Source organism: Cryptomeria japonica, chromosome 10 (genome assembly GCF_030272615.1).
Source record: "Cryptomeria japonica chromosome 10, Sugi_1.0, whole genome shotgun sequence".
In the NCBI taxonomy this organism is placed as follows: Eukaryota; Viridiplantae; Streptophyta; class Pinopsida; order Cupressales; family Cupressaceae; genus Cryptomeria; species Cryptomeria japonica.
In genome coordinates this window covers 590,320,506-590,345,165 of record NC_081414.1, presented here as the reverse complement: position 1 = coordinate 590,345,165, position 24,660 = coordinate 590,320,506, and the positions used below count along the sequence as shown (strand labels likewise).

The window sequence follows — 24,660 nt, the reverse complement described above, 5'->3', positions numbered from 1 at the left end:
ATGTTAATATGTAGGATTTTATTGATTGAGTTGAGAAAGCTCCTTCTCGCCTAACAAACTTGATCAGATCTGAGTTGCATAAATATGCTTCCTTCCCAGCTGCAACTCATGATCCAGATTTTGTACTTGCAGTGGTGGATCACTTCGATCCAAATACAAGACAGGTTAAGGATGTTGATCAAAATGTGGTCATGAATTTGGACAGTGTTTTCTTCAATAGTGTTTTCAAAGGTTCACTAGTCGAAGAAGTGGCCGACATTTCTCAAGAAAGTGCTCAGAAGTACTATGAGAAAAATGAGGTAAAATGCAAGAAAGTAATTAGTACAGTGTACCTCTCTGCTGCTAGAAATTCTACCACTTCATGATGGACTAAATATTTCCATAGAAGTGACTTCAATGAGGAGTACAATGATATGGTCACCATGTTGGCATGGGTGAAGGGTTTAAAGGATTCTCATTACTTTCAAAACTGGATGTGCTATTATATGAATATAATCAAAAAAGGAGCTGCTAAGATTGATTGGGGTGAGCAGATTAGTGATGCACTCTCTGCACAGTTGAAGGAGGTCAAAGTGACATTGAAATTCTATATGACTTCTTACGTAATATATGTAGCTGCTTCCATGAAGCAATATCCAGGTTTATCTACCAAAGGTGACAGGAGATTAGTACTTGTCTAGGAATACTATGATCAACTCACAATCAAAAATCAAGGGAGCCATTTTAGAAGATTCAACGATGCTTTCTTTGTTGTGTGGAAGTGCATGTTTGATAAAGGCCTGCAGAAGAAAAGATTATCAGAGGCTACATATAACAGGGTGTCTCATTTTGGATGTGTTTTTCCTCAGTTTCCAACATTCACTTACATCCTGATAGGATGTTTCTCCGGTGAACCTTTCATTTTACCAAGGTATCCTTCTGACAAGATCATCCTCATGGAGTTATGTCGGCAACTGGTCTATGTGCATAAAAAGCAATCGCAAGCACATAAGCTCGGATTGAAGTTCCCAAAATCTATTGGCAGGTACTCAGTTTTAACTAACCCCAAGGCCAAGAACATGGAGGAAGAGATGCAATGGAACACAATGAGAAGGTTCAAAGCACGAAATAATTTTGATTTTCGTGGCATGAAGAGTAAGCTCAAAAGAAACTACGCCCATGTTTTTAGGTGTGAGGATGTATAGGCGGATTTCCAGGATGAAGAAGACATAAGAAGAATGGATTCCAATCATCTTACCCTAGAGCAAATTGAAAATCTGGATTTGGCAAAAATCACAATGACCATGGAGGACACTGATGACATAGTAGACTCAGTCTATTATGAAAAGAAGATTGTTGACTCTCCACTTCCATCGGTGCAATGGTCGAAAAAGGAGAGTAAGTCTATCAAACAAAGAATCTCCCGCATTTTGGCAAATACCAATGCATGGTTGTTGAAAAAGAATCTTAGAATGAAGCAGCTTCCTGCTAGTTCTGAAGATGACAATAATAGTGATGGCCCGGTTGGTAAGACAGTTATGGTTGAAACAAGAACCAAGAGCAGAGCAGATCCACAAGCCCCATCCTCGGCCCATGTAACGCAATCTAAGGGGAAAGGACCCAAAATCAAGCTCACATTTAAAGGGTCCAAAGAAGGTGAATCGTCTTCAGCAGCACAGGAGGCAGTCACAAAGGAGCCAGAACAGCAGCCTGCTAAAGAGATTGAGAAAGAAAAGGAGCCAAAAGAAGGTGAAATTCCTCATCAAGAGGAAAACCAGGATGAAGAGCCAGCACATCATGGCGAAATTAATGTCCCTACCACCTCATAAGCACCGACCCATCCAAAAGTTGTTATTCATTCTATTGAAACTGACTCAGATCAAGAGGATGAGGGATTTGATGATGAGGAGTTAGATTTGGACATGTCACGGTCAGAAACTGCTCAACAATTTTTCACATTATCCAAGTTTTCCAGTTTGGATGATATTCCTTCAACCACTATTGAATCTTCAATGTTGGATTTTCTTGAAGATATGGAGCAAGCATTTGTGGAACAGCAGATGATGACTTTACCTTCTACGGTGATCATAACAGAAATTTCACCTCTGGTAAGTACTAAAATTATTTCCACTGCACCTTCCACTCTCCCCTCTATGGTTGTAACTGAAGAGGTGTCAGCAACAGCAGTTGTTACTACATCAGCAGGCATATCACTGGATACTTCAGCATTGATACCAATAACAGCATCTAAAAACGTTGCAAGTTCGAGTCAGTTTGCTCCTAAAATACCAAGTGATACTCAGCAAGAAGCCACTACTCCACCCGCCAATCCAGAATTACCACCTTGGATGGAGGCAATGGCACCGAAGAGGAAGAAACAGATAATTTCGCCTGATGAGTTTGATTTTGAGCAATTGGTCCCTCCAAAGCCCAAAGGAACAAAGAAGTTGAAGACTGTCTCTCTGGTGTTAGTAGATCCGGCTACTAAAAGGAAATATGTTGAGGTCATGGTACCGTCATCAAATAAGAGTAAAGATAATATACAACCTGAAGACTATACCATGCAAACTATAGAGCTGGTAGTAGAGACACATGAGAGTGTTGAGATGGATTTGCAAACGGCTTTTAACTCTTTGTTATGGAGGTTTGATCAAGAGAGGGATGAAAAGAATGAATTAAAACAGAAGTGCGAGCAATTAACCAATGTTCTTCTTAAAGTTACACAATCTTCCCAGGAAATTGAGCCCATAGGTTCCTCAATGGACACTAAAGCTCTTAAGAAGAACAGGTGGGAGCCAAGGGTCGAGTGGTGGACGAATGGATTGCACAGTTGAAATCAAAAGGGTCTCATCTTCTAGGTTCAACAATTGGTTTATTGGCCGATTTTGAAGTAATCCAAAGTCACATGCAAAGTATCAAGACTTCATTATCTCAAGAAATTGAAAATATTGAGAAGAGTACAACCCTTTGAAGCAAAATGGAGGACTTCAGAATAGACATCCTTGTTGAAAATAAAGTGGTTCCCACGAGAGAAATATATATCCAAATATTGTCACTATTGTCTCACAAGAAAGAGACAATAAGATTGATGATTGCAGAGTTAGATCGAGAAAGGAAGGAAGGTGATGGTGAGATTTATCTCATTTCTGTCAAAATTGCTGACCTCCCTTGTTATCTATATGATGACAATCACAATCTTGTTACTAGTGACTCCATCACGCAAGAGTTTCTTTCTCTAATGGATCACTGTACAGAAACGGATTTCTCTCTAATTGCATTTGATAAGTTATTGGAGATTCAAGTCAGTGTTGAGGTCCTTGCATCCATGCTGAAAGATGGAAAAAAGAAATATGTGAAGGCTGAAGATGCAATTTCTCGTGTTCGTGTGATCACAGATTCTACCCCAATGTTGAAAAAAGCAGAGATGGAGGCCATCTTGACTAAGTTCGAAGAATTCCACAAATCAAATGAGGAGGAGAAAGATGAATAAAGTATTGCCTTTTGACATTTTCTTTTCATGTAGTTGCATTGTTAGATGCTGCAAGTTTTCTCGCAACTCCATAATTTCTTTATATTGTAGTTGTAGTCAAGTGGGACTGTGCAAATGAATTAGTCAATTGTGCCCACATTTTTCTCCACTCTTTTCATATATAAGAAGGACCCTCATTTTAATATTTTTATCTTTAATTATACTAAGCAAAACTCTACCAAATTTTTGCCTCAACTAAGACTTTGAGCTTTTGTTGTGAAGATTTGATCAAGCAAATAAAGAAAGCAATTTTATTTGATCTCAAACTTTGTGTTGTGTCAAAAATCATTTATATGAGTTAATGTTCTTATGTTCATTACTTATATATGTTTTTGAATTCCTTGATATCGGAGATATTGTTAAGTGGGTAAAAAAGCTCTCGAATTGTGAAAGTAGACTTTGTGCTCCTTGAATATTTGGGAAATTTTCTATTGTTAAGTAATTAGTGGTAGGCTTTGTATTGTTATTGTTGCTTGTAGTTTTAAGGATTGAGGAATTACACTTGAAGACTTTGAGCTGCAAGTTGAATTCCTTACCCATTGTGATAATTAGTTTAAGTTAGTGTTACATTCAAGAAAGACTTTGTGCTTCTTGCTTGTAAAATTTGGTACAATTTGTTGGATTAATTCGTTCATTTCTTTAAGTATCACAAGTGATAGGGAAATTGTAACAAAGGCTACTTGAAAAACAAGAAAATTACCTTGGTTTTCAATTCCAGCTTCTTTGTTCTTCAGCATCTGGTTAGTTTGCTCTCCCTTGAGGGTTTCGACTTGAACAACTATCACATTATGGGAGAAAATCTCAACCATAATGAGCCCACCAGTTGTGATAGTTGGAAGTGTTAAAGGAAAATTTGGAGAAGGTTGCATAAATATGGCTTCACTGATTATATGGAGAAATTGCATGGGAGCAAGAAGTCTGTTTCCCGTGGTTTCGCCAAGGGTTGGAAAAATAACAGAGTTGCTCTGTTTGGGTAGACCTGGAGAGTGGATGAAGATTTGGTGGCTGAGGTGACCGGTTTGCAGAAGGACGGCATCAATTTTTACAAAGACCGTAAGTTCTCGGTGGAAGCCATCAAAAATTTTCCCAAGAACGAAGAAGAAAGGGCTCTCCTTGCCAAAAAGGATAATACTTCCTATTATCTCCCTAACCAAGTAAAATCCTTTTGGCAGAAAATGTTGAAACTGTTAATGGAGTATCTTACCGTTGATGGTAGGTTTTCGAAAGTCTATAATTACCACTTTGTTATTCTTAATCACTTTTGCCATTGCTCTAAGATATCTCTGCCCTTCTATTTGGCCTCCTCCCTTAATGATAGTCTGGCTGACCATGCTAAGAAACCTAATTCCTACCCCATTGCTCACCAAGGTCTTATTTTGTTAATATATGAGCATCTTAAGGGTAAAGTTAAGGCTAATAAGGATGATCCCTTTGTGGAGAATGCCCATATTTCTGAGGATTATGACGATTCTGACTTTGATGGGGATTCTTCCAATCTTCCTCCTAAAAAGAAATTAGGGTTAGTAAAAAGGCTGAAGAAGATACTGAAGAGAAGGTTGTTTCTGAGCAGGAGCAAGAGAAGGAGTTGGAAGAAGAGGCAGAGAATGAGCAGGAGAAGGAGGTTGAGGGTGAGGAAGGAGAGAAGGATAATGAGCAGAGAGAAGAGGATATTGAAGAGTCAGAGGCGAAGGAGAATCCCTATGATTCGGACAACAGGGATGATGTTCAGCAAAATATGGAGGGCAACCCTAGGTCTGAGGATTCTGCCCAAGACATGGAGAATGCGGATTCAATTCTAAATGCTGCTAGAAACAGCACTCTGGAAATGTTCAATTGGTGGTTGATAACATTACCAGCATTCAGGAAAAATAGCGAGAGCTGGATTTCAAAATTGATAATTTGATTAAGGATATCAGCATTAAAGGAAAAGAGGAAACTGCGGAGGATAATAGTGAAGCAGAGGATGAAAAAGAAATTCCGAACTGGTCGGAAGGTGAGACTATAAAGGGAGATTTGAAGCACCTGGAGGATGTGGTTAAGGACTCTCAAAGAAAAGGGTGAGTCTGATAATGATCTGATAAACAATCGGATTCAAAAAATTGAGAGTGCTCTGAGGAAATTCATGGAGCATAGCTTGGCTGTGTTGAAGGTGTCTTCTCATAACATGAATGTGTCGGTTGCTTGCCTGGAGAAGGATAAGCAAAATAAAGACACTATGATTGTTGATGACAAGTCGGCTTCTAGATCTACTCAACATTCTTCCAGACGCAGAACTAGGTAAAATGCAAAAGAGCTGGAGCTGAAGACCAAAGGTAATCAACAGGTGCAGGAAAATAAAGACCTGAAATAGGCAGCAAATGCGATGATGATGCTTGTCAGTGATGCGGAAGAGACCATAAATATTTTCACCTGAAATGTAATTATTTTTTCGGTATGCCAGTCTCTCGCTGGCCTTTTGTTGTTCTTTACTCTCGCTGTTGTCTTTTGTGTTGTTCTTTTGCAGCCTTTCTCTCTTTGTTCTGTCCTCTCTAGTTTCTCTATTGCTTTTCTTTTCGATATGTAAGTGGGTTTCAAGTCCCTTAAAACCTAATTTTCCTTAATCAAAAACAAAGTGGAGGGAGAATACATAGACTCTAAAAAAAGAGAGTTATATGCCCAAAACTAACCCACAGATTTTAATTTCTTGTTAATTAGAGAAGAAAATTCAAAGGGAACTTCCCCTTGATGAGAGGAGAGATAAATTTCTCAACATAGCTGTGTGTGAATTATATATTTTGTCATTGGTAAGCTAGTGACAAAATATTCACCCAACAAGCTTAATGGTATGTTTTCAAGACTTAGCAAAGCAGACCTATCTATCCTTCAATCATTTCATTGAATCAATCTTGCCTCCTTAGATGCTTTATAATGATTATATATCAAGGGTGTACATTTTATTCACCCCCATTTTATGGAAATGCAAGTTGTTATTCCCCTCCTTACCAACAAGATCAAACTAGAATTGCTCCTAGTTTCAACCCAAACAAATTTGCTCCTGCAATAGGTGGGTACTTTCCTAATTCTTGCCACCAACCCACCCATACGCAACCTTCTTTTTAGCCCAATTGTCTCCCAAATGATGAAAGAGCGAAAATTGCAGAAATCAAAAACCTATTGCTAGAGTACTCCAAGCAGATGGATGAGATTAAGAGGCAAAAACAATTTGATTTGCAACAAGAGGAGCTAACCTATCAAGCCTATCTTCATGGGCAGGAAATGGAATCCCAAAGACAACAAAATGAGGAGTTCCTTGCAAGGCAATTGGCCTCTACTAGGAAGGAAGAAATAAAGCAACTAGCATCCATTGAGATGTGGCCAAAGAAAGTTAAAATGGATGCACGAGTTAAAATAACATGGTCTTTCCACCTACCATAAGATCAACATAATCCACTCACCAACATAAGTGCTCCAAAAGAACAGATCCAATCATAAAATTCAAAAAATTATATCCGATACAATAAGTCAATCTTACAAGATATCTCAATCTACAAACAACATACAACCTTGAATCAGATTTACCACACCTTCATCTCCTTTTGTATAAGCAATTCACTGGAAGCATAAAGTCGTGTCCCACTTGTGAGACATTTAAAAAAACAAGTAATAGGATGCAAAAATCATTGAACGCCCTTGAATGAATCTTTTTCTACAAATAAAAGACCTCCACTTGAAAGTATAGCACTTGTCACATGCCAAGTAAGGTTCAAAGAAGACCAAAGGGGTTCAAATGAATATTATGTAACGTTTTTAGTTAAAATGCATAAAAACACCTTTGATCAAATGTACCTTTGAATAAAGAGCCTTCAATTAGAAGGCCCTTCCTCCTTTTGGTCACCCATATTTAAAAAAAACTGTGTCGACTCAATGCATGTTTATTATTTAATTTTATATTCATTTTCTTGTTTTCTAGAGTACATAAGTTTTTTACGAAACATAAAGGTTGAGCATGCTCAACGCACATAGGAAAATAGAAAAGGTTATTTAAAAAAAATGAATACATCAAAAAAATGATCAATATGTTGCTTAATGTGAATTAAAAATAGTATTATAAAAATGAAAAAAATAAAAGATATGTTTATACATAATTTAAGTGAGTGTTTTAAAAAATTAATATGTCAAAGGCAAAAAAAAAATTACTCAGCTAAAAATTTCAAATTAAACAAAAGAAAAAAATATGAGTGTCTTTAAAATCTACAAATGAAATCTCAAAAATGCTAGTAATTCACACCATCTTCAAATTCTTAGTAGTTTATTTACAGTAGTGAAGAAAAAAAAAGGTAAAAATGTTGAACTAAGTGTCTCACTTAGATCAAAAAGTGGAACAGAGTTATGTTTCCACCCGTATATGATGACAACGCATGCTTATAAGAAAGTTGTATACACAATTACAAAGGCTAACAATATTAATTTTTAAAATTATACAAAGTTGAATTGTGATGGTCAAAATGCAATTTAAATGGTTAAGAATCTTACTTACAATTTACAATGCTGAAACTAAACTTATCAATGTATATATCATTTTTTAAAGAGATGGTTGAAAGACAGAGGTTGAGATGGAAAACAATGACACTCAAATACTATTGATTCTTTGGCAAAGCTTGTAAGTACTAATAAGTTTATGTTTGCAAAGATGCCTTAGGTATATCATTTTCTTATGCCGAGTCCAGAGGCGAGGCATCTCTGCAATCTCTCGGAACTGTAAACTCGAACTTGACCGAAGCTAGCAAAGTCTTGGCAGACTCTGCAGAGCCTGTAAGACTCGATAGACTCGCCAAGTCTCGAGCCCAGGACTCTGCTACCCAGTCAAGGTAAAAAGTCACAATTTTAAAAAAAACACATTGAAGAATTTGTTATCGCTGGTCGTATAAACTCTTCCCTGGTTGCCATTATATTTTTGTTGAGTGGTATTTGAAGACATTGGCTGATCGTGAACCTACAAACAAATCATGGTTGCAATGAAGTGCGATTATGGAGTTTGTGTAGCAGTAGGGTCATGGGAGCCAAGGATATTCTTTGTTGATAAAATCATTATATATATATATATATATATATATATATATATCTTTGTTGATAAAAAGATTATATATTGGTCAATGATATTCTCGTGACTATAATCAGTCTCCAAGTCTGCTGCACCTTATATCAAGTCACAGACTTTTGTACTTGTTTTGTGTGAAATTTGCCTATATGTGCACATTATATTGAATATCAAAAGTGTTGTTGTAAACATTCATTTTCAACATCGTAACCTGGAACAAACACCATGTTTTGTTCATCTATTATGAGGAGTTTTCGCTGGTGCATTTGTTGTCTGATATATCTTCGTATTAAGGGCGACATTTAGTTTTATTCATTCTATGCTTTGAATGGCAGTGTGTTAAAAGGGATTATTGTTACATCTACTCATTCTGATTCTATAATATCTATTAGGGTTGAAATTAAGGCATCTCTTTTATGACAAGAATCACTATAGTTGATATTTAGCAAAGCATTGTTGTTAATAACACTTCGGATATGAATGCCCAAGTGTCATAGTGAATGTCAATTTGGACTTTGCAATGAACACACTATAGACTGGCAAATCAACAAACGTAAACATATCATGCAAACCATTTGACAAAATTACCAGCAGCAGGGTAGTTGAAAAGTGAAAAAAAATGAATCAAATAGCGTGGTCTCTTACAATGGTATAACTGCCGCTGAACCTGCCAGCCAGTGGAGTTGAGTGTTGAACTTGAGTTGCAAGACAATTTGCAAAGCATTTAAACTTAGTAGATGGAGAACATGGGTTCTTTCTCAAAAGATTTCAATGATTCAAGTGTGTCCAGGTGAGGAACTTCCATAAAGAGAATTTAGTTGGACGAACTGGAATCGTGTGGCAATAGAATTGGAGTCCGTGCAATTTCCAGACGTGTTATTTCTTTCAGCTAAAAGTTTGTGTTTATACTTTGATTCAGCTAAAAGTTTGTGTTTATACTTATGTTCAAAGTAGCTTCTATTTTCATTAGATTATTGAATCTTTAAAGTTTATTTACTGAAGGGTACATAAAACAAGTTTTAAGTCCTTAAAAATCTCTGAATTTCTTGGGTTTTTCAATTTGTCAAGTACGAGTTCGAGTCAAAAATCAGCTTGCCGAGTCCAGAATGTTGTAGCTTTAACATGCTTTCCATTTGTAGAAACAAAACCTCATGAGGTATTTTTTAGAGAATATGGATGAGCTTGTTTCTAGTTCATATAAAGTATGATCTTAGGCTAGTAAACAACTACAAGATTAGTAGCAATGAACTATAATAAGTTACATGGTACCTCTGCAGCCACAAGCCATAGATAGTGTTCGGTTGTAGCGTGAAAAGATGTACACAGTTCAAGTGTAAATGGTCCACAACCCTTGACCAAATGTAAACGACGACTTATTATATACAGTGATTATTCTTGTGGTGAAGTTATGTTTGATATAATGTGTGATATGTTGATGTCATCGTATTGCCAATTTTTGGTTGTGTGACTATTGATATTCCATGCGACATTTTGACAATTAGATGGTTGACTTTGCATGATGATTGTAACAGTTCATCGCTTAGCAAAAAATCACTTGCATGCCTAATATGTTGCATTAATCACGTCGAATTAATGATGCACTTAGCAGAATTTGCATTAACAATACTATTTACAGCAGTAGTTAAAAGTCTAATCAAATTTCAATCAAATGCAAAAATTGCTTGTGTACGTCCATCAAGTATCCATGACCCATATTGCACTAATGGTACAATCAGCAGAATTCACAACATTAGTGCCACCTGCAGTAATCAGTGACTAATAGTAAAGGATAACATTCAAGCTAAATAGCAATCAGCACTGTTATGTAAGGAATTTTCTTTATTAGTTGTTCGGGAGAAAAATGCTTCTTTCATTCTGAAGTTCTCACTTCCAAGATGAAACTTTTTTTAACTCTGTTGTTAAACTCACTACACTGTATAGATCAAAATATTGCATCCCAAAGTGGTTTGAGGTTCCCTAGGCACATATTACGACAGTTGCAACCATAATTCTCCAATAAATAGTCACATGTAAATGCACAGCTCCGTGTCAATGTGCATGTTGAGTTTGATGCTCCCCACTTCACAAAAAACTAAACTTGGCCAAAACTCAGCAAAAAGGCTGATCCAAATCAAGTCTTTTAACTGCAAATAGGAGTTTTAGCAGCCGAATCAGATACTTCAACTCGAAGAGTCTTGCCGAGAGTTGGTAAATCTTGGATAATCAATCCATTTTGACTCGTTGCAAATTTTATGACCAATCCGAAGAGTCTCAAAATTGAAGATTCTCAACACTATGCTCCATACACCCCGTAGCCTCACATCCATGCAACAATTGGCATTCTGTACTTTACCAATCTTATATAAAATATCATAATCAGAATCATAGAAAGTTGGATACAAAGTCAATATCCAATTTTGCATCATTCTAAAAGTAAGCACAAAAACCATAATGAATATTAACATGAGAAATATGATATAATAATAGAGAACCTACGAAAATATGCAGTACATAGAGAAACCAATTTCAGATAATAATACTTTAGAGAAAAACTCAGAACGAGGAAAAATCACGAATACAGCATTGTTGGCCTAAACAATAAATTTGAATGCAGAATTTTGTAAACAAAAAAAACAGATAATGTCTATCCAAATTACACACAGCATCTTACTAAATACTGCACACGATTTCAAAAATTTCAAAAACTATTGACACGCTAGCTTGCACTCTGGAAATATATAACCTTTAGAATTTGTCTAACGGCCTTATATGGCCACCGTTAATTGACCCCAATTAGTCATGGCTTGGATTGCACAAACTTTTGAAACTGCTGCGTGGTTGCAGTTTAACTGTTAAATTTCTTCATGTGGTACCCTGCAAATCAGATCCATATGCTGCACCTTCCCGATAGTGAAACAGTGGACCTTTTGTATTTCAATTGCACTTTTCCTATTAGCAGCTGAAAACAATGCTGGTCTTTCTTACAAGATTTTTGGTAATTCCTTCCTAAGTGTTTTAGTTGTAGGCCATCTGCCTACAACATGGCCAAAATATGTTGGATATGACTAGAAAACAGTCAAAATTGATGATTATGTCCTGGATTTTTAACCCGTCTGTACAACATAAAATTTAAGTAACTAGTTCTCCCTGATTCACTCTACCTCAATCCAATATTTATCCATTTCCATTCTGTCTTATATCTCCAACAGATTCTGATGCTGATTCACTGGATTCTCCAATTTCATGTTTGCAAAGAGGACAAGATGCATTTATTTTCAACCACTTGTCAACACATTCAACATGAAAGTAGTGTGTGCAGGGCAACTCTCTCAGATCCTCATCATCCTTATATTTGCCCAAGCAAATACAACACATCTGCATTTTGACGATAGGAACACATGAGCAGTTCTTGGTCTACAATTTTTACTACAAAAAATTAAGTTCAATTTATATTTCCAATTACATAAAATAGCACATACCGCATCTTCGCCCGAAACAGACCTTTCTTTCTCAGTACCAACTGCTATAATGCCACCCTCACCTGAACTCTCTGAGTGATTTTCGCTGTCATCTTTGCTTCCATTTCCTTCAGTTGACTTTTTTGCTTTGAACTTATATTTTGGCAAAGCACCAATTATTTCAGGTGCAGCTCCTCTTGTTTGGGTCTGATCCTCCCGAAGTCCAAGGAGAGATATGATACAGGGTAAGCAGCAGCATATTGTTGCACATAAAATGAAAGGCATAGCATAACCAATACAGCTTAATGTAAGAAATACAATACACAGCCTGCACAGAATCCACAAAATCTAGGTTGTAAGAAGCTTTACAACAGCTTCAGTGGCTTTTAAATTAGTCCATTAGCAGTTAAAATTAACATAGATTTGGTTCTTGTGAAGAGATGTAATTAAATATACAGAAAGGTAATTAAATATACAGAAAACACATACTACATAAGTAGAATTTTGAAGAGCTATTCTTGCCTGTAAAGATTTGGAGCATCACTTGAGGACGAATGACCACCAAATATCCACACATTACCAACAACAAACCAAACAGCAAAGAAGCAATCCAATGCCATTTTGAACCGTTCTACAAATACATTAAGCCTGCAACATCACAAGGGAATATCAGAGATATATGATGTTTTATCTGCCTTTAAATATTGAGAGATGCTTTTAGATTTTCACACAGCCCTTTGATCTCCAAATAATACATTAGATCTTTGCAGACAGTAAGAAAAGTTGACACAGTCTTTGAAATGATCCAGTCAATTCACAAAACATTTATCTGAATTTGATCAAACATTAGAACAAATTCAGCCTAGACATGAAAAATCCTGATCACAAAAGAAGATGTATAACTATAAATCATAACATTCTAATTAAGCAGTCGCGATGCAAACAGAACATCCATAACCCTTCATGTGCTACACACCCAAACCCTGTGAGGACCACCACTGCCAGACCCTGGCAGAGAAGGTGAATTAGTTATCCATAGATAGTATGCTTCTGGATAATCGTACAGTTCGAGAAAAAGCAAACAGAAGTGGACCCATCTCAAATCAATTAAACCATGTCTGTAAATGTGAGGTACATGTTAAATGGAGTTACATTTAAACTACCCTTCAATGTGAAAGAAAGACACAAACATATAGATGACCAAACTAATGACTGATTAAATAATTACATTACAGAAATAATACAGCTGAAGTTAATTCATCTATGCATACAACTGAAGTGCTGAATTCACCATCTCTACTCAAAATAAAAATACATAAACAGTGTTTTGTATCAATATAGATGAGATCCTGGATCCGTCAAATAGGTAGCTTATAAGATAAACAAAAATATCGAATGGTTATGGGAAACAAATGTGATGCATAGTTAAGTAAAGGTAGCGCTGGGAAGATTAGCCAACACGTCCACAGGATCCTCAATTATTATTTCTCCTAAAACACAAACACTAGTTGGTAAGGCTTCTAGCATAGATCAATGCACAATGTACACAGGATACCTACCACGTCTAGTACTAAATACCAAGACCCTATCGGTACCCTGAAATCTTGCAATGAGGATAGAGTTTTCCTAGGGCAGCTTCCAACTCATGTATTTGCTGAGATGTCTAAAAATAGAAAATATATTACTTTGGTGCCAAAACTTACTTCTAATGCTAACAAGTATCTGTAGAACACCTGATATTCGGCTAATATTGGATGTGATTGCAAGGAACTTATGTTGCACTACAAATGGTTAATAAAATGAAAAAGTGACCAGTTAAGTTATAAATTATTAGCATAGGCAAAACTTTCCATCTTCATAAACTGGCAAAATATTTGAACTCTCTATAATGAAAAAGGCCCATAATCCCATATTTAAATCAAACAAATAACATATCAAATGTATGCTTATTGATAAGTATGTCCTTCACAGATCACCAATCACAGATCACCAAATAATTGGCAAGCAGCTTGAATATGAAGCTGACTATAGCATAATAGCATAGGGTGAACTGATATGTAGAAAATTCAAGCTATGTAATATTCAAGAGCTTAATAACACAAACCATAAACAGTAGCCAGGGTAAAGTACAATTAGAGAAAGCACTCTTAAGCCTGATAAGAAGGACACCTAAAAGGTCAACCATATAATCAAAGGTTCAAAAAAGGGCCCATAATACAAGTCATTTTACATCTAGAAAACACAATGAAAAATTCCAGCTAATCAGAAAATGAGTACTTTTCTTGGTTATTTCATAATCATCTTATAACAAAAACGATTGGGAATCTCAAGAATGAATATAGTAGACAATAAGACATTAATAAGTATTTACCGATTAGGGTTCGGGTAGTGGTAACACATTGCCACAGTAACAGAGGAGTCCCAGTTAGAAACCCAAGGACACGCTGGCCCAGATTATGGTAAAAAATGGAGGAACCACTTGGATGAAGTGTGAGCTAGTGATGGAAGTGGAAAACAATTCTAAAAAAAAAGTTGTTCATGTTTGCCCTAGGTTCACCCAACCCATTAAATTCAAAACAAAAGATTGTATTTACCTTGCTCTAGTAACAATCATTTTGGGCCCTTTACGTAGCCAAAGCTTCCAAACACCAACAAATTTGATCCAAATGTCCATTTCAACAGAGCAAATATCTTCTTTCCTATATGACTTCCTGCTATTAATAATTTAATACTACTCGCTGTGCTTAGAATTAGAATGGAAAAAAAAAAAAAAAAAGAACAAAGAATTCGAACAGAAGGCAATTTTATAGATAGCACTTAAAACAGCATCTGGGAGGTATCCCAAAAGAGATTGGACAGACAAAATGATCTAGAAAGGAGGTAAAATTTCTCCCAAGACTCATTAGTTGAATGTACTCAGCAGGTATTGACCGAGCTTCTCACCCAGAAACTCATAGATACTCACACATTGATGAGAAGAACTCATCAACTGCATAAAAAATATCAAGCATAGCTTGAAAATCCCTCATTTTTTAAACTTTTCTGCTTATTATTGTTGTATTTAGCCCTTGTAACACATTCTAATCATTTTTTAGTTGCCTTCAAGTAATCACTGACGACTTTGAAGAATTTCTTAACTGGAATTCCAAGGTATGTGATCAGGCTTTTTGTTTGTTTTAGGCTTTTCTTGTTTCTTTTGTCTATTTTTCTATTTCTTACTAAAAAAATCGGATCCTATTTAACAATAGAAATGTCAGATTTAACCTAATCCAATCAAGGAGTTTAATTAAAACATATTTTAGTGTTGAGGTTATTTTTATCAGTTGAGAACATTGAGGAGGCATATACAAGGTTATTGAAGAGTCGGACCAATTTGGAGCATCCAAGAGAGGAACATGGTTTTTGTACACAACTTTAAAAAACAGAGTTTTGGCTCACATTGGCAGGCTCGCCCCTGTTGATAGTTTGGTCACCCTAACAAAAGCTTGGTTTGTTGAATTTTGATGATCAGATATGTAAGCAATTAGATATGTTAATTGGGTGCTCACCTACATATTGTCTATTCATTGATTGTATGTGTTCATCAATTCAATTATATATGTGTTGGTGGAGTCCCTTCATTAAGGGTCACCACTTTTGGTCCAATAATTATATTATGTTATTATATAACATAATTATATTTATATTATTGCATCATAATAATATAATATAATCTTCAATAATATAAAATAATTATATTATATTATATTAAATAATCTCAATAATAATAATAATAATATTAATATAATTATTATGTCATAATAATTATATTATCACAAATATTATCCCAATATAATAATTATAATACCTATCAATATAATTATTATATCACAATAATTATCACAACCTTTATGTTATCTATGTCAGCCTGTAGGAATCTGATCAACACTTCATCTTCCTCAGACTGGAAGTGATAACCGACGTTGCCAATCTCCAACACTCCCTCTCAACTAGGGAGGATACTTCCAGCTACACAAAACATATCACCTCATAGTGATGTTGACCACAATGGCTACATCCATATGTGGAAAGGAAAGATATCACCTTGATATCAACCATCATGACTCATCCATAGATATCACCTCACGTGATATCAACCATCACGGCTTATCCACGGATATCACCTCACGTGACATCCACCTTAGATATCTCCTCATGTAATATCCACCATTATGGCTTATCCATGGATATCACTTCACATGATATCCACCATTATGGTATATCTAAAGATATCACTACATGGCATGTCCACCGATTTCACGTCACATGAAATCCACCATGAATATCTCCTTTATGTAATATCCACCATTATGGCTTATCCATGGATATCACGTCTCATGATATCCACCATTATGGCATATCCATAGATATTACTACTAGAGATATAAACCATTATGACATATCCATAGATATCACGTCTCATGATATCCATCATAATGGTATGATCAATCAATATCATAAGATCGTCACCTTACGATAATGATCAAATGTACAAGTGTTCAATATTGAGAGATCGTCACCTCACAATAATGTTCACAGGGGCTCATCAAGCATTGAACCAAAATTGTCATGGAGTCGCACACATGACATCCACCATGAACCATATCAAAGGGTGTAGATAAGAGCTTTCTCCTTAAGTCTCTCTCAAAGAGAAATGCAATCACAAGAGTTTACACTTTAACATGTTTTGAAAAGAAGAATAAATTAGTGAATAGCATACCTTTCCACCATGTCTCTAACATAGTGATACTTGATCTCCACATGCTTTGACCTTTCATGAAATACCAGGTTGGAGTCTGCATCAATCTTGGTGTATTCCAAACTCACCAAGTATTCATCTATCTAGGAATATCATGACTTCCAGCCTACATAAATGGGACTCCATCTCATGAATCATAGTCTTTTGATTGATCACTAGAGAAACCATCTTGGCATGGTCCACTCCCTCTGAACCAATATAAACAAGATCCTCGGATATCAATAGAAGCACATCCTCTTAGTTGCTCCCTCTGTTACGGAAGCATCCCCTGCTCACATGGTCCCATTCATGGAAGATATCTTGCTTTAGGAGACTATTGTCATAAGATCAAGTGATGTCCACCATTGATCTACTGTCATAAGATCACACCCTAGGCAAGAATATGATCATCTTGGGATTTAGAACAAAATCCCCTTTCAGTATGCTCCCTCTCACTGAGAGAGCCCTCTTGTCTCAATCTTAAGAATTATGAGCAACAAAGAAACAAATCTCTCAACAAGACATCCAGGCGCATTTACAATTGTCCTTGAGATCATAGTTGCCACTGCCACGGCCACTGACCTTGACTATGCATCTACAGTTCAAGATTTCAGGTTCTTTCACAAACGATGTACTCTTCATTGCAAATTAATTCAACACTTTCATTGGCACTAAATTCAACAGTTTCTTCACTTGGTCCACAAAGTTCGCCAATGTCAGGGGCAACGATATGCACTTGGTCCATAATGACTGTAATATTAGTCAAATCTGATTCTTTGTCACTCATCGTCTCCTTGTCAGTGCCCCCACCGGTTATGGGCTGATGTTGATTGTCAGTCAGAGCAATCAATGTCGGCTTGTCGCTGCCGCCATCAGTTATGTCATCCATCATCGTCTCTTGGTCGCCGCCCCCTCCAGTTCTGGGTTGGGCCTCATTGACGATAATATTTTTACCGTCTAACTCTTTGTTGTTCATAGCCTTGACGAGCCATCATTGCCTCCTCATCGCTGAAGGTCACGAAGCCGAACTCAAGGATCTGGCCAAACCGGCTAAAAGCATCACGAAGGTTGTGATCATCGATGACCCGAGCAAGCGTCGCGATAGCACTCGAGGTCGCGGAATGGAGACTAGCAATGAGGCGATGAGCCAGAGGCTTCACCATTTGATGGATATCGCCCACCCACACTCGAGCATGCTATCCATCCTTGACTTGTGCATTTACCAATGTTGGTGCATACGAGCCGTATTCATGAAGACTCGCCCAAAATAAAAATCACGGAGGCTACGTTAAACTCCCAATCTTCAAAAGATACATTCTTCATGTCAGAAAACAAGGCAATGACAACATTCCTAGATGAGCTCGGCCCAGGAGAATACAGGCGCTATTCATCTGTTATCGGAATATATGCATCATCACAACATCAACAAGAAGTATCAACCGATAACACAGTCCCAGATGGAATGAATATGGAAGTGACTTCCTTTTCTTCTCTAAACACCCCCAATAAATGTAGCGATGCCAATAATGGGAGAGATGAGCCATCTCTGTGAATATATTACAAATGCGAAGGCAACAACAATAATGGAGAACCTCCAGAATTTGTAAACTCCCATTCACGAATAAAATAACCCATATCCATACTGATAATGAAACTTACAAATGTCCCCAGCAAAATCATTAACTCTGACTGATATTGGGTCATCCTTCTACAATACTAGGTTGCTTGACCATGTGGTGTTTCGTCCAGGCATGGTCAAGATTTCTGAGCATTTTCGTTCTCCAGTGTGCCTTCAGACACTTCGCCCATCCATGATGCTCACATCTATTGCCAGCTTTCTTCCGACCAGGGTTTCGACAGATACATGTCTGCCAACAGGAGATAATAGTTAGTTTCCATATACCATGCACTCCCAAGGCTTCTGTTCTGTTTGCTTTCTTCCGTTGCTGTGAAGGAAACTTACATCTCTGATCAAATTTCGAAACCCGCTCTGATACCATGTTGAATTTTGATGATCAGATATGTAAGCAATTAGATATGTTAATTGGGTGTTCACCTACATATTGTCTATTCATTCATTGTATGTGTTCATCAATTCAATTATGTATATGTTGGTGGTGTCCCTTCACTAAGTGTCACCACTTTTGGTCCAATAATTATATTATGTTATTATATAACATAATTATATTATTATATTATTGTATCATAATAATATAATATAATCTTCAATAATATAAGATAATTATATTATATAATCTCAATAATAATAATAATAATATTAATATAATTATTATGTCATAATAATTATATTATCACAAATATTATCCCAATATAATAATTATAATGCCTATCAATATAATTATTATATCACAATAATTATCACAACCTTTATGTTATCTATGTCAGCCTGTAGGAATCTGATCAACACTTCATCTTCCTCATACTGGAAGTGATAACCGGCGCTGCCAATCTCCAACATGGTTGCCCAGGCAAACAGTACTAGCAAGAGAGGTGAATACAAACAATATAAAACTAGAAAGAATTATAAATATATTTCAACTTCCTGAGGTCAAAGATCTTGATTTACATTACTTGGGAAGTTCAAGCATTTACTTGGGCGATTTACTTGGGTTAACCTTCATGGAAAGAAAAATTATGCAGGTTCAACCATTGTTGGAACAAACCATTGAGGCAGAGCAATTTGTGGACAGATGGAATCACTCTCATCACTTGTAGAAGTGTTGTAAGGATTCGATTTAAGCTGAAGTTCATTCATATTGATTGTACCCGATTGGTTATAGTAGATTCTGGAGAGTATTTACTCATCCAACCGAAGTTTTTCCCCTTTTTGGGTTTCTCTAGACCAAATTTTGTGTTTTATTTCAATTTCTAGACTTACTTTTTCTTTAATTTTGCTACTGTATTTCTTGTTTAGCATTCAATTGAAAGATGCTCTGAGTAGCTAACCTTAGAAAGCCATAATTGGTGAGCCGTTTTCAAATATCTAGAGCAGTTACAGATCAGATTTGCATCAGAACAGATTTGGAAGCCCTCTAGGTGATATTAAATCACATTTTTAGTGGGATTTTACCCACTACATGATCTAGTGGCAGTGGAGATTTCAGAGGACTTGAACCCATGATTGGAAACTGCTGGTAAAATCATGCACAAAGAAGAATGGGACATTAAAAAGAAAGAGATATGGATGAGGCTAAACAGATATTAAAAAAATTAAAGGTAGATGTGATTTCCCATCATATGGGAAAAATGAATATAGTTGAAAATGTGTCAATGGCCATAACTCAAAAATTGGGTATTCAAGAGACCCCAAAAGTGGAAGAAGTGGGGCCCAAGGTTACATGTGAGCATGGTGAGACATCAAACAGCAATAAGTCACTTTTGTTGAAAGTCAAGGCCAACATAGAGATCCAACCATGGGACATGAGAGTGGAAGAGATATGGATGAGGCTGAAGCAAGATTTGAGAAAATAGAGGTGGATGTCGTTGTAATTTTCCCATCATATGGAGAAAATGAATATATTTTAAAGTGTGTTGACGGTCATAACTCAAAAATTGGGTATTCAAGATACCCCAAAAGCGGAAGAAGTGGGACCCAAGGTTACATATGAACATGTGAGACTTCAAACAGCGATAAGTCACTTTTGTTCAAAGTGAAGGCTACATAGAGTTCCAACCAAAGGACATGAGGTTGGAAGAGATATGGATGAGGCTGAAGAGAGATTGAAAAATTAGAGGCGGATGTTGTTGTGATTTCCCATCGTATGGAGAAAATGGATATGTTTTAAAGTGTGTTAACCGTTGTAACTCAAATATTGGGTATTCAAGAGACCCCAGAAGTGGAAGAAACGGAATACAAGTTTACATATGAGCATGGTGAGACCTCAAACAGCAATAACTTAATTTAGTTCAAAGCAAAAGCCAACATACAGATCCAACCGTTCAATGGACAAGCAATTGCAGTAAAGATAGATCAATGGGCTTCTCAAATGAAGGTATATTTTAACTAAAATAAATAAATTCCCCTTAGCAATTTTTTTTTCTCATTTGAAGTTATTTGGTCATGCATTATAATGGTATGAAGCAAATATAACTTCCTTGCGATTGAGGAAAGCCTGACCCATTTCAAAATGGGAAGATTTAAAAGAGTTGTTGAAGAAGCACTTCTACCCTATATGCTACAAAGAGGGAAAAAAAATCAGTGGCATCATTTCCATCAATGATGAGGACAAGGTGTTATAAAGTATACCCATGAATTCCAAAAGAAAATGGTTCAGCTAGGAGTAGATGTGATGGAAAGAGATATGCTGATGAAGTGTCTTGGAGGCTTATTCAAATATCTTCATATGGCTGTATTAATGGCCAAACCTCAAAATCTCAATGAGAGAAGTGCAGAGGCCCATTAATTGTAGATTAATAAAAACAAATCCAACTCACCCAAGGAAAAACATCAGGACCAGAGAGAGGGGTAGCAGGCAAAGGATTCACAAAAGGGGAAAAAAATGCTAAGGCAAGAAATCTGCTAACAGTAGTATGAAAAACAGTGATAAAGGCAAAGAAAAACGATATTACAAATATCGTGAAAAGGAGAGTCATAATGAAGATGCCAGCTAGAAATTATAACCGGAGTTTCACCCATTTAAAAAAAATAAAAAAGAACAAAGGTGCTGCAACTTGACAAATGGATAAAGAGATTGAGTATACCTTGGACACAAATGAACAACCATGCAGAAGAAGGCAAACATGGTTGTGATGAAGCTCAATATGAGGACAAGACTACCAGGCCTTTTTCATGTGAAATTTAAGCTGAAAATTTGAAAAATTGATGCTCTTTTTGATACTCATGTTCTCAAGAAAAATTATTTTTTCATAATATAGTGCAAGAAACTGGGTTGGAAACAAGGAAGCACCCAAAACCACAGTCCACTGTTTGGCTTAAACAAGGTGTAGAAATTTTGGTCAAAATAAAATGCAAAATCAAATTGCATATTTGGTGGAATTCAAGGATGAGGTAACCATGGATGTTGTATTGTTAGATGCAAGTGGGATCATTCTTGGTAGCCCTTATCTCTATGAATGGGATACAATTTTCTATTGCAGATTGAACAAATATCAATTAAAGGAAAATGTAGAAGACATGATGGTAAATTTGTAGGGAAATCTAAGGTATCCATGGCGAGTGCTGCCCAAGCAAGACAATTAATAAATGCTACAAGAAAAACTGCTGATAAATGATGTGGGGAAAAAAGCAGAAATAGTGGTGCAGACTAAAATAATGTGGACTACATCTAGGCAAGAGAAAGAGGGAAATACACGTATTGCCAAATTGTGCACATCCAAACATAGGATCATATTGCCAAAACATTTTAGAGGCCAATGAAATAAAAGATCAGCTGTGAGACTTTTTGGAACGAGGAGTTATACTACCTTGCATTTCACCATGTAGTTCTCTGATTGTGGTGGTGCCAAAGAAAGATGGAATGCTGCACATGTGCATTGACTACAAAGCACTAAATAAAATTACAGTTAAATCACTCCAATTTGCCACACATTTTGCCACACTAATGATTAATTAGATCAGCTTCAACATGCCAAATATTTTATAAAATCAGATTTATGGTCTACATATCTCCAAGTAAGATTCATGAAGACAATATTTGGATAACAATGTTCAAGAGTAGGCGAGGATTATTTGAATGGCTAGTGCTTCTGTTTGGATTGTGTTAACAAAGAGGTCATATGTGCACTCCTTGATGGCTGTCTCATATAGTTTACTTAAATGACATTCTTGTTTTCAGTCAAATATTTGAAGGGCATTTTAACCAATTGTAGAAGATATTTAAAATTTTATTGGAGCAAGCTATAATTAATTGGTTAAACATGTGTATTTGTTAGAAAGAGTTTTGTTTATCTTGGACATATAATTAGTGATTGTGTACCTGAGATTGACCTTGAAAAAGTTTGAGGCTATTGTAAATCAGTCCAAGCCTGCAAATGTAACCGAGACAAGGAGCTTTGTTGGGGCAGCTCAATACTTGCATAAGTTTGTAAAATCATTTTCTTGCATGGCAACTCTGTTGCATTTTGTTACTGGTATTGAGAAGAATTTTAAATGGAGGAATGTACATCAGTAACTCACCCATTTTAACATTACCCATTTTGCAACTTCCTTTTAAGGTGGAAATGGATGCTAGCAATTACAATATCTCCAAGTAAGATTCATGAAGACAATATTTGGATAACAATGTTCAAGAGTAGGCAAGGATTATTTGAATGGCTAGTGCTTCTGTTTGGATTGTGTTAACAAATGAGGTCATATGTGCACTCCTTGATGGCTGTCTCATATAGTTTACTTAAATGACATTCTTGTTTTCAGTCAAATATTTGAAGGGCATTTTAACCATTTGTAGAAGATATTTAAAATTTTATTGGAGCAAGCTACAATTAATTGTTTAAACATGTGTATTTGTTAGAAAGAGTTTTGTTTATCTTGGACATATAATTAGTGATTGTGTACCTGAGATTGACCTTAAAAAAGTTTGAGGCTATTGTAAATCAGTCCAAGCCTGCAAATGTAACCGAGACAAGGAGCTTTGTTGGGGCAGCTCAATACTTGCATAAGTTTGTAAAATCATTTTCTTGCATGGCAACTCTGTTGCATTTGTTACTGGTATTGGGAAGAATTTTAAATGGAGGAAAGTACATCGGTAACTCACCCATTTTAACATTACCCATTTTGCAACTTCCTTTTAAGGTGGAAATGGATGCTAGCAATGACACTATAGGGGCTGTTTTCTTGCAAAATGCAAGATCAATCTGTTATCATTCAAATTATTCCACGAGTCCATTCTTAGATGTTGCACTTCTGAGAAAGAGTTATATGCATTGGTGCAAGCAATTAAAAAGTGGAAATATCATTTCTTGGGCAAGGAAACCATAGTGCATAGAGATCATCAACCACTTCAATATCTTCAAGCTTAAATGAATCTACAACAGGTGAGGCACAACAAGTGGACAGACTTCATACAACAATTCCACTTTGTTATTAAATACAAGAAAGGTATAACCAATAACTTATTGATTTATTAGTCACCAATGGTTTCAGCTATTTCTACTTTATCTCTTATTGAACCATTTGGGGAAGAGAATTGTGCAAAGAATTATGAACATGGTGCAGATTTGTGCATTTCAAAAGAGAGAAGATTGGTGTTTTCAAGAGAAGCATATGCTTCTGGAGCAACCGGTCACTTTAGGGTTATGAAAACAGTTTCCAAATTCCAGAAAGTATGTGTACAGGCCCTATATTAGAAAGATGTGACAAAATATGTTTGTACTTAAAAAATTATGCAGTGTAAGTTATGTTCGATAATCAGAAATTAGGACTGTATCAGCCACTTCCAGTCCCAACTCGTCAATGGGAATGCATTTCAATAAATTTTGTTGGAGGGTTACCTACGACCTGGAACGGACACAGACACAATTATTTGGTTGTGGGTGACCAACAAATCACCATATTATAATTTAGTGATTTGTCAGATGATAACTTAGTGATTTGTCAAATGTCAATACAAAATAAAAATAACAATCAAATATTCAATCATTTTCATATTGATCTTCATCAAGAGCATCAAAGTCAACATTTGATTCAACTTCATTTGAACCAGAATAAACTGCAATGCCACTCCCACTAGCCATGTCATATGCAAAAGTTGCTTCATCTATGGAGACTTCAGCAAGCTACGTAATCGTAGCATATAAATCGGCACACTCATGAGTTAGATCCCAATTCCTCAAAACCCCCTCATTGTAATTAGGTCTCTTA

General features: G+C 36.2%; 1 protein-coding gene across 4 annotated transcripts in view; it reads right to left on the bottom strand.

Moving 5' to 3' along the window:
• Positions 1–11,184: 11,184 nt before the first annotated feature.
• Positions 11,185–24,660, bottom strand: part of LOC131077829 (E3 ubiquitin-protein ligase At1g63170) — a 62,006-nt gene continuing 48,530 nt past the window's right edge. For all 4 annotated transcript variants that reach the window (XM_058015400.2, XM_058015401.2, XM_058015403.2 and 1 more), the window contains 3 exons: positions 12,566–12,691; positions 12,065–12,371; positions 11,185–11,960 (listed from right to left, as the gene is read on the bottom strand). In XM_058015400.2, the coding sequence (XP_057871383.1) occupies positions 11,760–11,960; positions 12,065–12,371; positions 12,566–12,691 (634 nt within the window). In that variant the 3' untranslated portion in view covers positions 11,185–11,759. The remainder of the gene's footprint in view (positions 11,961–12,064; positions 12,372–12,565; positions 12,692–24,660) is intronic.